The sequence below is a fragment of the Gordionus sp. m RMFG-2023 genome, chromosome 1, assembly GCF_954871325.1.
Source record: "Gordionus sp. m RMFG-2023 chromosome 1, tfGorSpeb1-WG-v2, whole genome shotgun sequence".
In the NCBI taxonomy this organism is placed as follows: Eukaryota; Metazoa; Nematomorpha; class Gordioida; order Chordodea; family Parachordodidae; genus Gordionus; species Gordionus sp. m RMFG-2023.
The window spans coordinates 61,575,430-61,593,654 of NC_088775.1; the positions used below are offsets into that span (position 1 = coordinate 61,575,430).

At 31.1% G+C, this 18,225-nt stretch overlaps 1 protein-coding gene across 1 annotated transcript in view; it reads right to left on the minus strand.

Annotated features, from left to right (window-relative positions):
- Window positions 1-985: 985 nt before the first annotated feature.
- LOC135931469 (uncharacterized) overlaps window positions 986-18,225 on the minus strand; it is a 45,678-nt gene continuing 28,438 nt past the window's right edge. Inside the window, exons 4-6 of the mRNA XM_065468600.1 lie at window positions 11,064-11,201; window positions 10,637-10,960; window positions 986-1,770 (exon numbers count right to left, since the gene is read on the minus strand). Of these exons, the coding sequence (XP_065324672.1) occupies window positions 1,450-1,770; window positions 10,637-10,960; window positions 11,064-11,201 (783 nt within the window). The 3' untranslated portion in view covers window positions 986-1,449. The remainder of the gene's footprint in view (window positions 1,771-10,636; window positions 10,961-11,063; window positions 11,202-18,225) is intronic.

Below are 18,225 nucleotides of genomic sequence, written 5' to 3' on the forward strand. Positions count from 1 at the left end.
TCCTCAGACTTAATATTACTAGAGTCCAGTTTCACCCCTAATTGAACCATCTGATTTAACGTCAAGTTATTTTTGGAAAATTTGTATTTAATCTTGTCATTTAAAGTAGAAGTGCGTAGTTTTTCTTTTAATCTACTATCGTCCAAAAATTTACATTTTTTATGAAGTTTCGATACTCTAATGTACCATAGCATAAAACTCTCTGATGAGTTTTGTTGAAGAAGATTAAATTTCTTAATTAAAGTATTTAAATCTAGCGCTGGTAAAAGATAGGTTAACTTTTTAATCACAATTTTAAGATCTAAAATATCGGTATCAGAACAAATTGCCTTAATGTCGTCAAAAACTTCGTCTGATAAATTATTAAGCAAAGTATTTATTTTAATAGAGTCCGATAATGTACTAGTCGAAAAATAATTTAATATTCTGTCTAAATAAATTTCGGTAAGAGGACCCACTAACTTAGGGATCTTCTGTATAAACTCTTGTTTTATTTCCATGTTTAATTAATAAGACACATATATAAGCAATTATATTTATTATTTTAGTAATTCAAATTTTGTACAGCTATTCATGTTTTAATAAATATACAAATTAATTGAATGAAATCTCTATCGTTGTAGATATAATGTTTCCCATTTAGCAACTCGAAACAATTAATCATATCTCTTAAATTCATGAATTCAAACAACACGTCCTCCGTACCATTTATTCTAGAAAAATTAACGTCACAATTGAAAGTTAGGTCAAAAAGGATGTCATAGATTGAAATATGGTGGGGAATATTAATGATCTTGAATGAAAACATAATGTAAAAAAAATGAATTTACTTTACAATCTTCTTCTATATATAGGGGAAAAAAAATTTTTATTATTATTTTTTTTTAAAAAAAGAAAAACATTATTTTATCCATTAGGTGAGAATTTTTTTCCTAACCCGGGGCACCATGCAAAATAACATGAAAATGTGCATAAAAGTAAAAAACGTGTTTATTTATATTTAACTTTATTATTACTATCTATTCCATCTCATACATCGTTTATATACATTTTTATAAATCTAAATAGAATACAAACGAAAAACAAAAAAGTAAAAATATTATAAAATATAAAAAGTAGGTTACGCCGTACATAAAATTAAGGTTACGCAAAATTACAAAAATAAAAAATTAAATTGAAAAGAAAAATTTGAATTCATAAAATGTAATATAAGTTGAATTAAAAATAAAAGGTTAGATTTGAATTCACAATTTGAATTCGCAACAATAATATATAATATAAAATATTTCATTTTCATTTTATACATTATTTATATCGAAATGGGTTTATATATTAATATCTGTTTTTGAAAGAATTTAAACAGCTAGATATGAAATAAACAAAGGTAAAAAATATTTTCGCAGCCTATCCTCAGTCTAAATTATTATACTACATATCTTTTTACTGATTTCATACATAATTCAAATATCCGTATATTTTTGCCGCGTTTTCCCGTATCTCTTCCATTCTATGGCATTTGAGTTGAAACAACTTTCCCCTTAAAAAATTGGAACATCCGAGTATCACTTGAATCAAAGCATTATTATTATTAGAGGGAGAGTCCGGACCAGAAACTAAGACCGAAAAATTTAGAGAATTATTGGAAGAAGGGTCTCTATATTTTTGCTCCTCGTTGTAGAACTTTAGCAAATGCTCCAGCAAGGTTGTGGACCGAAGCAATAATTGCGAATCGATACCGGAATCAAAAAGAAATATTATGTTTTTGTCCACCTGTTTTTTTGTATGAAAAAATATTATGCATTAATTATATTAGTTGATTTTTTGAATCCGAAGCGTGCTAAAGGGATATAAAGGGTAAAAGTTAGGCTTAATTCAATACAATCTTCTGTTTTCACCAAATAATTGAAATTTTTTTTTAAAAGAAGGTAGGGGAGACCAGTGAGAGTGTTATCCTGGGGCATAAATTTTCTTATCAAATAATATACCTTGAGATTTAAATTTAAACTAATGTATTTTAATAAGAAGCCATGAAAATTTTAAATGCAAATTTAAATTTTAACACCTTAAAAGTAACTATTAATATTTTTATATTTTTAATTAATACTGGCCCGGCCCAGATTAAAAAATTTTCGGTCCGGCCCGGATTTTTTTTTCAAAAATTTTTTATGGCCCAGCCCGGGTTTTTTTTTTTTAAAAAAAAAATTTTTTTAGGCCCGGCTCGGAATTTTTTAAAATTATATTCGACCTGGTATATACAAAAAATTCATTATTTCGTATTTTATCATATTTTTCGCCGAGTATTATCATTTAATAAGCAAGTATATTAGCTAATGTTGTTAAACGACTCGTTTTGAGCCGATTTTTAAAAACGGCTAACTCGAAATTTCGATACTATATGTCTAGACCTTTGCTCCTTCTATGAGCAAAATAAGCTTGCATAATATTTTTCTGGATAAAACACTGAGTTAGCCGTTCTTAAAAATCGGCTCAAAACGAGCCGTTTAGCAACACTAGCTAATATACTTGCTTATTAAATGATAATACTCGCCGAAAAATATGATAAAATACGAAATAATGAATTTTTTGTATATACCAGGTCGAATAATGTATATTTTTTATTAATTAAAATATTATTTTATTTTTTTTATTATAAACAGATATTTAGTATATTACAAATTGATACTATAAAAAATTTGTGCAAATAATATTTTGAGAATATACTATGTGTAAAAAAAAAGTTTGCGACAGAGCTTACTATAACTTGTGAAAATCTCACAAAAAACGGGCAGCAGACCTTATTGTGAAAATCGCTTGATAGGAAACTTTGGTAATCCCTTTTTTTTTATATATTCAACTGCCTCACTTAAGAGGACTTAAAAATCCTTTTTTTATATTCAACTGCCTCACTTAAGAGGACTTTGTAATCCTTTTTTTTAAATTCAACTGCCTCACTTAAGAGGACTTAGGTATTCTCTTTTATATTCTTTCTGCCTCACTTAAGAGGACTTTGGTAAAACGACACAAAATTTAAGGACTAAATAATTTATTTAACAATAATTTTCTTACAACTATTTTCAAATACAAATTAGTATAGATCGGGCAAAAAGAAATATAATAATTTCCAATTTTTTTAAAGCACAATAAAATATTAAAATATAAAATAAAAATACGCGTGTATCTTTTAAACCAAAAAATAAAAATAATAATAAATTTTTCCTTTTTTAAGTCTTTTATATCTTGCGCATTTTGTAAAATAAATAAATATTTATTAATAATCTATATTTTTGATAATCATGACTTGACAAAATAACCCAAATAAAAAAATTACAATGATTACGCAAAACTAAAGGTTATCTGACATTGAATAAAAATTGAAAAAAAAAGAATACATATATATAACACGCCCCCACTAATCGAAAACCAAACGTCGCAACTTCAACCTCATTCCCGAAATAATTATTGTCCTTTCATGGTATTTTTACGAATTCGAACGGTAGTTAGCTCCACGAGTATCCTCCCTTTGTTCGCTGATAATTTCTGATCCAATTTTCATTATTATTATTATTATTATCTATCGCACAGGTTGAGTTAAAGCATATCCATATTCAATCTTTGCTCTAGTTGCCTCCACCCCCCAGATTTTCATCGGATATACGAAGCAGAATTTCCGATCAATTAATTCTTCCCATTCATACACCTGATCGTAATTTCCCAGGTTCTACACCCTTTTTCAATTGATCCCGATGCCTTATTCCTTCTCTTCCGTTGGCAAACTTTACTCGATTTAATTTGTGTCCAATGTTTTCCATGATCACTCCAGATTCCCACTTTCTTGTACCGCCATATATTCTGGCCTACACGGTCTGTCCCACTACAAATTCCGCCGTCTCATTCATCTCTCCTTCCACTTCTTGACTTGGTTTCTGCTTTAACAAATCCAATAATATCCGAGTTCGCCTCCCTAAAAACTTCTCTGCCGGAGATTGTTCTTCTCCCTTTCGACTGTTGTTGTAATAAGCTACTGCTATCCAAATTTCCCCTTCTCCATATTTTGATTTTCGTAACCAGTTTTTGACAACCGCCATCATCCTCTCCGCCTGACCATTCGAACTTGGGTGGTACGGCGGCGCCAAAATGTGTCTCGCCCCGGTTTGAACACAAAACAACCTGAACTGTCCACTTATAAAGGCTGGACCTCCATCCGATACTATTATCTTCGCCACTCCGAACCGAGCCCAAAGATTTTTTAACGTCTTTATCACCACCTGAGTTGTTAATCCCCTCACTTCTTCGTACTCTACCCATTTGGAATATGCATCCACCACGAGTATATATATTTTGGTTTCAAAGTCAAAGAAATCAACGTGTATGCGCCCCCATGGCTATGTAGCCTTCGGCCATACACTTTTCTTGTCTTTATGCGGCATACTCGCCCATGCATTACACATCAAACAACTCCGGCTCATATCTTCAATCTCTTTATTCATCCCAGGCCACCACACATATTCACGACCCCACTGCTTCATCTTTTCAACTCCTTGATGTCCCGCATGAATCATTGCCTTTACCTCCTCCCTTAATTTGTATGGCACGACTCCTCTATTTCCTCGTACTACGCACTCGTCTACTATTGCCAACTCTTTCTCTACATGTTTATATTTTTTATCTCCATCCCGCCACTGCTTTCGACCCTGTATATACGCTTTAATCCGCGTCAATTCGCGATCTTTTAACGTGGCCCTTCTGAATTGTTCCCATGTAACTGGTCCTTCTTTAGATATTCCTACTATCGTCCTAATCAGTCCGTGTTCATCCTCTTCCTCCATATCTTTAGACCCACTCTCTTCACAATCTTCTCCCGCTCCACACCTAGAAAGAATATCCGGTAAGTAATTTTCCTTTCCTCGCCGATACCTCAACTGGACATCAAAACTGCCTACCATTAATTGCCATCTCTGCAGTCTAGGCGATAGCATCAGCTCCTTGTTATCCTTCCTAAACACACCAGCGGTTTGTGATCCGTGTATACTAAAAGTCTGCGCCCTATTAAATATTCCCGGCATTTTGTGAGTCCAAAAATGACGGCATACGCTTCTTTTTCAATAACTGAATATCTGGTCTCCGCCGCTCTAAAAATTCTCGAGAAAAATAATACAGGTCTCTCCAGGCCGTCTATGAAATGCAATAACGCTCCTCCTACACCTCTATTGGACGCGTCTACGGCTAACATCACCTTCAGATCATTGTTGAAACACATTAAAACTGGTTCTCTCCCAATCCTAGATTTTAACTCCCCAAACGCCTCCTCCTGTTCATTCTTCCAATCAAATCTTTCTCCTTTCTTTAACAATTTATATAACGGCGCCGCTATTTGTGCGAAACCCTCCACAAATCGGTGAAAATAATTTACTATTCCGAGAAAAGCCTGCACCTCCCCTTTATTACTTGGCCTTAACATACTCGTAATCCCAGTCATGTTTTTATTCAATGGTCCCACCTCCTTTCCCGTGATTTTATGCCCTAGATATATGACTTCCAACACGCCTAAGACACTCTTTTCAGCACTTGCTCGCAACCCCTTCTCTTTAATTCTTCTAAAGACCTCCTCCAACCTATTTTCATGTGGTTCAGGAGTTTTTCCAGTCACCAATACATCATCCATATAATAGAAAACCCCTTCTAAACCCTGGAACACTGCTGCCATCGTCCGTTGAAAAATTGGTGCCGAAACGCTTAGTCCAAAAGGTAACCTACAAAAGGCGTATAATCCCCTCGGCGTAGTAATAGTCAATAGATTCTGCACCTCTGGTCTCACCCGCAATTGTAAATAGGCGTTCGAAAAATCCACCTTTGAAAAATATACGCTTCCCTTTAGACTGGCCAATATCTCTTCAATACGTGGCAAAGGATATTTCACTTCCACAACCCACGGGTTTAGCGTGACCCGGAAATCGGAGCTTCCCGTTGGCCTTCTTCACCGGCACCAACGGTGTTGCCCACTCACTATATTCCACAGGACACACAATCCCTTTCTTTACCACTGATCCAATTCTTCCACTTCTCTTCGCCATTCGAATGGTACTCGTCGCAATCCACAAAATTTCGGCACACAGCCCTCCTTCATTTTAATATTAACTTCATAGTCTCTCAAACATCCCAATTCTTCACCGAAAATTTCTTGATAATTATCCACCAATTTACGTACTGACTCTTGCACTTTGTACATTCCTATTTCCATCTCTTTATTCCGCAATTCCGCGTCGCTATCCTGATTCATTTCCGTCTCCACTCCTCGAATATCCGCTTTTCCTCCACCTTTACATTGCATTTCCTCGATCTCCACTGTCCATTCCTCTGGCAACCCTATTTCCTTTAAAGAATTCCCATCGTAATCTCTCCTAACAGTCTTCCCTACTTTCCCCCTAACCGTTCTCTTCTCCTTCTTAATACTCGCCAATGAGTCCCCCCGTTTACTCCCCAAAGAGTCCCCCCGTTTACTCCCCAATAAGTCCCCCCGATTACTCCCCAATGAGTCCCCCCGTTTACTTCCCAATGAGTCCCCCCGATTACTCCCCAATGAGTCCCCCCGTTTACTCCCCAATGAGTCCCCCCGATTACTCCCCAATGAGTCCCCCCGATTACTCCCCAATGAGTCCCCCCGTTTACTCCCCAAAGAGTCCCCCCGTTTACTCCCCAATGAGTCCCCCCGATTACTCCCCAATGAGTCCCCCCGATTACTCCCCAATGAGTCCCCCCGTTTACTCCCCAAAGAGTCCCCCCGTTTACTCCCCAATGAGTCCCCCCGATTACTCCCCAATGAGTCCCCCCGATTACTTCCCCATATTTCTCTCATAGATTCATTTTCCCCTATTTTCCTCTTAGAAACATGCGTCCCTATATCTCCTTTAGAATTCACTTCTCTTATTCTCTCATCTCCTACGAATATTCTCGTCTCATTCGCAGCTTCTTCCCTTAGCTCTATGATATTTCCCCGCTCTATCCCCTCCCTATTCCTACTAAACGCTGCCTCGAATTCCGATAACGCTTCTCCGTATTCCTCTGATACGTTACCATACACATCTTGTCTAGTCAAGGGTACAAACACTCCCCACCATGCAAATACTCCCCAAAAACTATACCATGGTCCTATCGGGTGATCCAGTCCCAACCCATCACCGCCTCAACCCCCCGATTTATAATCCATAAATCTATTATCTCCACTTTTCTCCCAATGTCGCTTCTATTTCAACTCTCCCCATTACAGACACTGGTGACCAGGCGCGTAACCAATGGGGGGGAAAGGGGGAAATTCCCCCCCCATCGCAAATTTGACTATTTTCATAAATATCATTTTAAGCTAATAAAAATTTTACCCCCACCCTCCACCCCCCCCCCCTACCACCAATCAAAATTTTACAAATATTTGAATATCAATTTTCCAACATATTATTCAAAAATATTAATAAAATGGAAAAATATTTAGTCAAAGAGATTGAAATCAAACGATAATTTATAAATAAGGCTGAGCATGAAAAAAAGTAATGTGTCGTCAGCAGCGATATCATTATTGAATTCAATTGATCAATCAGAGTTTATCATTGCTGCTAGTTGCATCAATAAATTATTTTTAGCTCACTACTTTGTAGAAATTTACAAAAACCAAATCTAGATTTGGTTTAGGTTATTGATTTGGTGGAAAATATACATTAACAGGTAGATACAATAAGAATGAATGTAGATAAAATATCCATTTTCATCTCATTCTTAGATACTTTTTTATCGCAAATAAAAGTACGGGTTTTAGATAAAAAACAAGTCTTTAGCAATCTTCAAGTTTTATTACCCAAAGATCCTTCTTCATTTTCTAATGCCACTATTGGTAAAATTAAATATTTAGAAAAATTTTATTCCTATAAGATTGATACTGAAATAAATTTAATCTGTGGATTCGAATTGTGGTATAAATATTTATACGTTTATCTATTTACGTTTAGCTATTTTACCTGAGCATGCTATTGATGCGCTCAATCGGTGTAAAGAAACCTTGGCTCAATTTCCTAATATTTCGAAGTTGTTTTATATTCTTGCATGTTTGCCTATTACAACATGTACGAATGAAAGGACTTTTTCCAACTTGAGAAGGTTGAAAACATATTTACGAAGTACTGAATCTCGGCTAAATGGGTTAGCTCTGTTAAATATACACAGAGATTTGGTTCCAACGACAAACGAAATAATTAAAAATCTTGTATTTGATAAGAAGTTAAAAAAAACTTGTTAATTTAATTATTTTCTAGTCAATATTTTAAACACACTACTATTAGTATTTTCAATAAAAAAATTATATTCTACTTATATTGTATGAGAATTTAAACTGAGGCTAGTATTTAAAGCAAATTTTATAAAAAAAATGACATTACACTTTATTTCAACTTTACATTTAAAAAAACTTTATTAAATATAATATACCTAACTTGAAATAATAAAAAAGAGGCTTGTAATATCCTATCCATAAGCACGAATTAGTAAATAATAGTTAAAAATAGAAATATAATTATTATTAAATTATGAATAATTTAATAGAATAGCTAACCGGGGGAAAGCTGGCCGAAGGCCAGGTAAAAGGGGTTTGGGGGCGAAGCCCCCAAAAATTTTTTCCCCCCCCCCTATAAGAAAATCCTGGATACGCCACTGCTGGTGACCCATCGAATTGCCGTATTCTCAATCTTTCATTTACGATCATCTCATCAGGCCAAATACTTCTATATTTATCGTATCCAATGACCGAAATAGCCGCTCCCGTGTCAAATAACATTGGTACCAGGCTCCCATGCGCTTTTTATTTTTAAATTCATAAGTTGGGGGGGGGGATGTCGTGAAGTTGGCCTCCCATTTTGTTCTTTGAATATCTCAAAAACGGTGATGGTACAAATCGAACTGAAAACGGTACAAATCAGTCCAGCTGATAAACTATTAAAAATCCAAAAGTGGGGGTCCAACTTCCCGGACTTGTTTAAGCCTTGTATTTAAAAAAGTTTAAAACGCTGGCCAGGTAACTGTTGTAATATTATGTTTATTATTCTTATGTTTTTTTGGGGTTAATTGATTGTTATTGCAATGTTGTCAATGATATATTGTATTTTTTATATGAAAAAGAGAAAATGTCAAGGATGTAATTTATTTTTATATGAAAAAGAGGTACACTAGATCATTTATTTTTAATATATTTTTATTTTTCCATTGATTTTGTTTATGTATTTTTGTTGCGATATTATTTTTTAATAATATATTGATTATTTTTAACATAAAAATATTAATTATTTTTGTATCGCGAATTAAAAAAAAAGAAGTTATAAAATTTAAATGTGTCTGAAAAAAGTCTTTTAAAGGAAGCTAAATAAAAGTATAAAAGTTAAGTTATAAAAACTAAAAAATTAAAATTGGGCCGGGCAGGATATGACATTAACTAAATTTTCACCAAGCCACCTGAAAATATTACCATTTGCAGACTTCTGCCTCCAACTACAAAAAGGTAGGTGAATAATAAACAAAATAAGAACTCTGATATAGAGGACTGCAATAGGTGGGTTTTAGCCAACAAGTCTGCCCTCTTTTTTTTGAATTTTTTAGGTCGATCGTCCACCTATGATTATCTTAAAAAATTCATTCGCCCAACCGACCATTTATCTAAAAATTTTGTGTAACCCGTCCGCCCAATGTATAAATTATTTCAATAGCTGGTTTGGCTCTTTATTTATTTTAATTAAATTCATAATGTAACATCATTAAAAAAAATGATTTAAAATAAATAAGAGGTCTGTTCTACTCATTTGGCCAAAAAAATTTTAAATTCACATTCCCATTTTTATAAAAATATATTTTAACCCATTCGCCACCTCCATATGTTTAAAATATTTTAGAAAGTCCGACCAAGCCAGTCTGCAAAATGGCGATCGGGCTAAAGCCCGCCCATTATAGATCTATATTATCTTTAAACCAGATTAGTGGATAATTTGAAGAATAAAAATATTATTGGAAAAATAAGATTTAAAGAAATTGAGATAATGCAAAATTGTAAAAACACCGAATATTAAGGCTGCACCAATATTTATCCTGCATGGTTCAGCTAGGGGCAAAAAACATTAAAATCAGGCTGGGCTAAAAAAATAATTTTAAAAAATCTAAAAAATAAAATATGTTTCTTTTATTAAAATTAAATAATTATATTTCTATGAGATTAAGGCAAATTGATTTTTTTTAATTACATTTAACTTTATAAAAATGTGCTTTTAAAAAAATTCAATCAAAAATTCAGTGGGGCCTTAAATTAATAAAAATTTAGGGCAGGGTTTAAAAATTAATAAAACCTTGGGTTGGGCTTAAAATACTAATAAACATAATATTGAATTTGCAGATTTTTAAAAAGCAATGCGTTTCTTTTAAACTATAAGAAATTTTAAGCCAAAATATGTAAAATTTAAATAAATCCTAAAGATAAACAGTTAGAAAAAGCATTTTTTTTACAAATATGGATACAAAAATCGTGTAGTTTTTTTAAAATTTCCTTACCTAGCCTAGAAAGGATGTCATTTCAATAATAAAAAAGCCATGATAATATCTAAAAAAAGCACCCTACTTTGGCTCGGCAAATATAGTAAACTATCTCGAGGTAACAAGATAGATTTACGAGAAGCTTGAGAGCGTTGAGCTTGATTTCGTAATTTTTTTGGTCCAATAAAATTCCAAAAAGCTTAGATAACGTTTGGGTATTGCGAAATGAATCCATGCAGGGGGAAAACACTGTCAAATTGATCAAAGCATTCAGGGCTACCACATAAAATCGTGAATTCAATTTGATGGAACTGGGAATATGGCGTTTATTTGTTATGGGTACAATGTTATGATATTGCCGATTCTCGAAATCGTTTAGTAAAAGTTTGAGCAAGCATGGAGTACATTCCTAGTTATAGCATGTAATATACTATTTTTAAGGGGCATAAAAGAAAGAATAAGAGATTAAAGAAAAGAGGAGAAAGAATTTTTAAAATAAAATATTTTCGAACCTTTAAAATGAGTTGATTTTTGGGATTAAGCGATAAATTTGCTATGCATTGGGTAGAAGCTATCAAAACGCGGCAATCAGTAGAGGTAGACAAAATACGCATTAAATGATTAAGACAACCGATCTCCCGAAAAAGGTTCTGAACAAAAAAATAAATATCAAATAGAAATTATAATTTATGTAAATGTTCAGATTAGAGGCCTGCAATGGGTAGGTTTTAGCCAAAAAACATTGCGCGTTTAACATTATTTTTAAAATTGAGCTCAAACGGGTGAATTAAAATATTTTTAGACTGAAATAAATGAAAGAACCTATATTCATTAAAAGTTATTTTTTAATTCCGAATATTGCACATTTTATAAATTTGAGTCAGAAACCCGATAAAAATTAACCGGATTCGGTTCTAGGTAAAAAATCAGTTAGGGTTCGGTTGAGGGGAATATATTTGAACCCGGGTTTAGGAATATTTCAATTGTGTATAAATTTTTTTCATATTTATTTTAAAAAAAAATAAAAAACTAGTAAGCATAGCCATGTATATATTTAAAAATTTATTTAGATATATTAGCATATCTTCCAAGAGTTGTTCGCTCATCCTCAATCTTTGCTGTGAAAGAATGAATTTCAAATGCGAAAAAGATCTTTAACGCTAACCTATATTTATATGAAATATCATAAATTAACTTGAATTGCAAGAACGCAAATAAGATTTTGGATAAAATATATAAATCAGGGTGCTGCAGCTTAGCAGCCTCCCAAAAATGCAAATTATTTTCCTTCTCATTTAATCATACATTAATTAGTTCCAATACTTTTCTCCGCAATTGTTGGCCTATTTTAGGTATTTTCTTATGCATAACTTTATGTATCAATTTCTCCTTGTACAATCAATAACTTCATTCGAACTATTAATTTAACAAGACGCCTTTTTGCACAAATCCAGTCATTATCACTAAACAGTATCTATAATATATAAGGATTTACACTGTTTAATTTAAATAAATTGAAATTAAAAAATCATTATTTATTAATATCTGTATTTACAATTATAAAAATATCTTAATATATAATTTTAAATATAAAATACACTGAACCCGGTTAGGTTTCGAATTTTCAAAACCCTGAGTTTTCTGCTCTGGGTTCAGTTTAAATCCCTGGTAAAAATATTTTAAAATAAAATGAATAAAAAGATCGCGATGCCATAACCACTATATTATCACTGGTATTATTTGGAATAAAATATATTGACGAAGGTATTCTTGATCATTTTTCCGTAGCTACCATATTACCATAACTACTGCATTATCATTGGTATTATTTTGAATTAAATAAATTCATAAAATATTCTAAATTTATTTTCCGAGATATACTTATTCGCATTTATACATTATCGAATTTATATTATTCAGAAGAATTGTATAGGCCTTTAAATACCAGTGTTGTTAAACGCTATTTTTAAAAGTAGCGCGCTATCGCAACCGTTAATTTATAAAAAAATAGCGGGCTACCGCTATCGTTTTCATATGTGTAGCGCGCTATTAGCTACTTTTTACGCTATTTTAATTTATTTTTTAAATATTTTTTATGTAACTTTATTTCCACAAATAAAATATGGTTATAAAAACTTGACTATAATTTGTTACATATATATATATAATTTATTTATTATTGCACCTTAATAATAATAACATTTCGGTAATGCCATCCCCAAGTCTAGAGCTATGATCAGAAAGTATAAGCTTTGCCATACTAAATATCGTTCAGCACTAGAGCTCCGTGAAGTTGGCCGAAAATTTGGAAGCACTAACGATGAATCATATGCCGTTTTTTAGTGCTTAAATCCGTATAGTAGCCGAATTTAATGAAAAAAAGTTACAAGCAAAAATAAAAATTTGTGCCAACTTCACGCTTAAAAGTTGACTGAAAGCACTAACGATGAAACTTATATCATTCTTTAGTGCTTAGTTAGTAGAGGTTAGTGCTTCAATCCCTTTTGTAGCCGAATTTAAGAATAAAAAGTTATTAGCGAAAAAAACAAAAATAAACAAGTGAAAAAACAAAAACTAGAGTAGTACTAAACATCCGGTTTTCGCCATTATTTAGTGCTTAATTAATGCATTTAAATTCCGTTATTAATTTGGTTAACAGCCATATGGAAAAAAAGTTATAAGCTAAATAAAAATTATGACGTCACGATTTAAGCGTGAAGTTGGCCGAACTTTTGGAAGCACTAACGATGAAACTTGTATCATTCTTTAGTGCTTCGTTAGTAGAGGTTAGTGCTTCAATCACATTTGTAGCCGAATTTAAGAATAAAAAGTTATTGGCGAAAAAAACAAATATTGGCGACGTGCCAAAACAAAAACTAGAGTAGTACTAAACATACGGTTTTCGCCATTATTTAGCGCTCAATTAGTAAATTTGAATTCCGTAATTAATTTGGATAACCGTTAAAAAAACCGTAATCTTATATCATTCTTTAGTGCTGCGTTAGTAGAGGTTAGTGCTTCAATCACATTTGTAGCCGAATTTAAGAATAAAATGTTATTGGCGAAAAAAACAAATATTGGCGACGTGCCAAAACAAAAACTAGAGTAGTACTAAACATACGGTTTTCGCCATTATTTAGCGCTCAATTAGTAAATTTGAATTCCGTAATTAATTTGGATAACCGTTGAAAAAACCGTAATACGCTAAATAAATATTTAGAGGTCAAATTTTGGCCAGAAAATTATGAAAGCACTAACGATGAAATTTATATCCTTCTTTAGGGCTTCCTTAGTAGAGGTTAGTGCTTCAATTACTTTTGTAGCTGAATTTAAGAATAAAAAGTTATTTGCGAAAAAAACAAATAATGGCGACGTGCCAAAACAAAAACTAACTAAACATCCGGTTTTCGCCATTATTTAGTGCTTAATTAGCAAATTTGAATTCCGTAATTAATTTGGTTAACAGTCTTTATAAAAAACTGTAATACGCTAAAGAAATGTTTAGAGGTCAAATTATGGCCAGAAAATTATGAAAGCACTAACGATGAAATTTATATCCTTCTTTAGGGCTCCCTTAGTAGAGGTTAGTGCTTCAATCACTTTTGTAGCCGAATTTAAGAATAAAAAGTTATTTGCGAAAAAAACAAAAATAAACAAATAATGGCGAAGTGCCAAAACAAAAACTATAGTACTAATAAACATCTGGTATTGCCATTATTTAGTGCTCAATTAGTAAATTGGAATTCCATAATTAATTTGGTTAACCGTCTTAATAAAAAATTGTAATAAGTTAAAGAAATGTTTAGAGGTCAAATTTTGGCCAGAAAATTATGAAAGAAAAAATTTTGGCCAGAAAATTATGAAAGCACTAAATAATGAAATTTATATAATTCTTTAGAGCTTCCTTAGTAGAGGTTATTAGTGCTTCAATCAGTTTAATAGCCTAATTTAAAATAAAAAAGTTATTAACAAAATAAACAAAAAATCTATCAGCGACAAACATTTTATTTTCACAATTATTTAGTACTTATTTTGTAAAATTTAAACCCTAATTAGTTTGAAACCCCAAGTAATTAAAAAATGCATATTGAGTAATATAATGTTTCAGAAGCTATATATGTTAAGGTTCCCAAAATACATGAATAGCTATAACCAAGTCATAAAATATTATTTCCACTACTGCCTAAATGGGTCCATTGAACCCCATTCTTGTGTAATAATTATATAATTTTTATTATTTTATTGTAACAACTACATTTTTTCTCTGGCATCTATTATTCTGAGGTGTCATTGAATGATATGGTTAAAAACATTCTCAGAAATTTTTTATTCTTGATTCAAATTGTTCTTTATACATAGTTTTATTTTATTCGAAAAAATTACTCATATATTTATTCCTATCATAAATTTTAGTTATATTAAGATCACAATATTATGAAGTACCCGTCGAACCGTGCTTAGGCCTATTTTTTTTTAAAATAAATCGGGTTCGGGCCTAATATTTTTAAAAAAAGGGCCGGTTAGGGTTGGGCCTAGATTTTTTTTAAAATATATCTAAATTTATCAATTATATATTGAATTTTTTATGTAAAATAAAAATATTTGATTTTATTTAAAAACTCGACAACATATAACATATGTCTTTTATTTTGAGTAATTTAAAAATTATTTTCTATATTTAAATAAATTCGGGCATGACCGGGCTGGGTCGGTAAATTTTTTTAAAAAAATTTCTGGTTCGGACCGGGTCGGTAAACTTTTTTAAAAAAATTTCGGACCGGGCCGTGCTTGAAAAATTAGGCCCGATGCAGATCACTAATACTTATGCAAGAATTCTGAGAGTTACCCTGATTCGATAAATTACTGCCATATTAATCCTTCAAATTTTATGACACCTTTCTAGACGCCTAAGAAAATTTTGGACCAAAACATTAAAAAATTATATTAGATTCATAAATTTGACGTTCGTCTTTATTAAAGTTTTATTATTTAAAATTTTTTTAAAAAAATTATATCAAAATCAAAATGTTATTTACAATAATTTTGGAAAGTTATTTAACTATATAAGAATGTTTCACATTATGGAAATGTGTTACATACTATAAAAATCTACAAGTAATCAAAATTTTTTTGAGTAATATAAAAAATTAACCACAGAATTTCCCATATGTGATTAATAAATCAACACTCAGCTGTAAACCATATAATAAATAGAGGCCTAACAGCTGCACACATTCCAAACAATCTTGAACCATCAAATTTATCTCAAGTAGATGGTTTAAGACCTGATGGTATGACAACCATACCTAGGGCCCTCGGCAAATCACTCATTGGGACTACACGTGTGTCTCATAATTCCCTTCAAACATAAATTTCAATTTAATAACATAGGCAGAAATTAAAAAGACAAACAAATACAAAATTTTAAAAACTTCATATTCACTCTAGTAGTGACTTCTACTAACGAGCATTTTTCGCCTTCAACATTTATGTTTTTAAAAAATCTGGGTAATAAAATAAGACTTTTCACAAATGAACCCAGAGAATTTCTTTTTATTCGACAAAAAATTCAAATAGAAATTTTTAGACACAATTATGGTTCCTTTTTGGGGACTCAATTATAGAATTTTATATTTAATTATATAATTATAAATTATAATTTTTTTAATTAGGTTTTATTACATATTTTATAATTTTCATAATCCTTAGTGTATTACAATTTTTTATAAAGACGGTTAACCAAATTAATTACGGAATTCAAATTTACTAATTGAGCACTAAATAATGGCGAAAACCGGATGTTTGGTATTACTATAGTTTTTGTTTTGGCACGTCGCCATTATTTGTTTTTTTCGCAAATAACTTTTTATTCTTAAATTCGGCTACAAAGTTGATTGAAGAATTAACCTCTACTAAGGAAGTCCTAAAGAAGGATATAAATTTCATCGTTATTGTAATAATTTTCTGGCCATAATTTGACCTTTAAACATTTCTTTAGCGTAACAATTTTTATAAAGACGGTTAACCAAATTAATTATGGAATTTAAATTTACTAATTGAGCACTAAATAATGGCGAAAACCGGATGTTTAGTACTACTATGGTTTTTGTTTTGGCACTTCGCCATTATTTTTTTATTTTTGTTTTTTTCGTAAATAACTTTTTATATTTAAATTCGGCTACAAAAGTAATTAAAGCACTAACCTCTACTAAGGAAGCCCTAAAGAAGGAAATAAATTTCATCGTTAGTGCTTTTATAATTTTCTGGCCTTAATTTGACCTCTAAACATTTCTTTAGCGTATTACAATTTTTTATAAAGACGGTTAACCAAATTAATTATGGAATTCAAATTTGCTAATTAAGCACTAAATAATGGCGAAAACCGGATGTTTAGTACTACTATAATTTTTGTTTTGGCATGTCGCCATTATTTGTTTTTTTCGCCAATAACTTTTTATTCTTAAATTCGGCTACAAAAGTGATTGAAGCACTAACCTCTACTAACTAAATTGTTAATGCTTTCAGTCAACTTTCAAGTGTGAAGTTGGCACAAATTTTTATTTATGCTTATAACTTTTTTTCCTTAAATTCGGCTACTATACGTATTGAAGCACTAATAAGCAATAAAAAATGACATATGATTCATCGTTAGTGCTTCCAAATGTTCGGCAAACTTCATGGAGCTCTAGCACTTGAGGGCAATGCAGTATAAAATTTAATAAACACACTTTTTATATGTAAAAAATCATCAAAAATATTTGAGTATTTTTAGATTTAAAAAAAGCATCTAGAGGTTCAATAATATTATTATTATTTATTTCAAAAAATCGTGTATGGAAGGCCGCGGTTTCGATCTTGCTATAGTATTAGTATCGTGGTTAGGCATGACACTTTTTAACGTTACCATCAGCCTATCAAGTTGCCCTTTAGATTCAGTCAAATTAATGTATGGCCAATTTAACTTGAAACTAGGATGAACGATATCAGCTATTACATTATCGTCATCATACAGATCTGGAAATCTAATTTATACAAAGCGATTGTATTTATTATAAAAATAGAAGAATATTTTTAATTTTCAAAATTTAAATTTATCTGAGATTTCGATTCATTTATAAAAAAATATTAAAATAGCATTAAATTATGAAATAAAGATTTTAAAAATATTATTATTATACACAAGGTAATTAATAATATAATAATTTAAATTTTATATTAATACTATATATTAATATTATAGAAAGGATAATCTATATTTTTCTCATTTTCCAAAGAAATTTCGCTATCTTCAACGATCTCACACATTTTTAATAACTAGATTTATAATGCTAATTAGATTTATAATGCATATTTTAAAATGTAAATTTAAATTTCAAAATTAAATAAAATAAAAGGATTATAATTTTAGATTTAATAAAAAAATATTTTATTAATTTTTAGATGTATTTATTATGTAAAATTGAATTCTAAATTAGTAGCGAGATACCGCTATAGCTATTTTCTAAAAAAAGTAGTCCGCTAAAGTAACCGCTACTGAAAAAAGTAGCGCGCTATTTTAACAACACTGTTAAATACCAATACATTTTTATTAGGAAGAAATTTTTCCTCGATATTATAATCATTTTTCCGAGATATGCTAATTCGTGTTTCTATATTACCGAATTTATATTATTC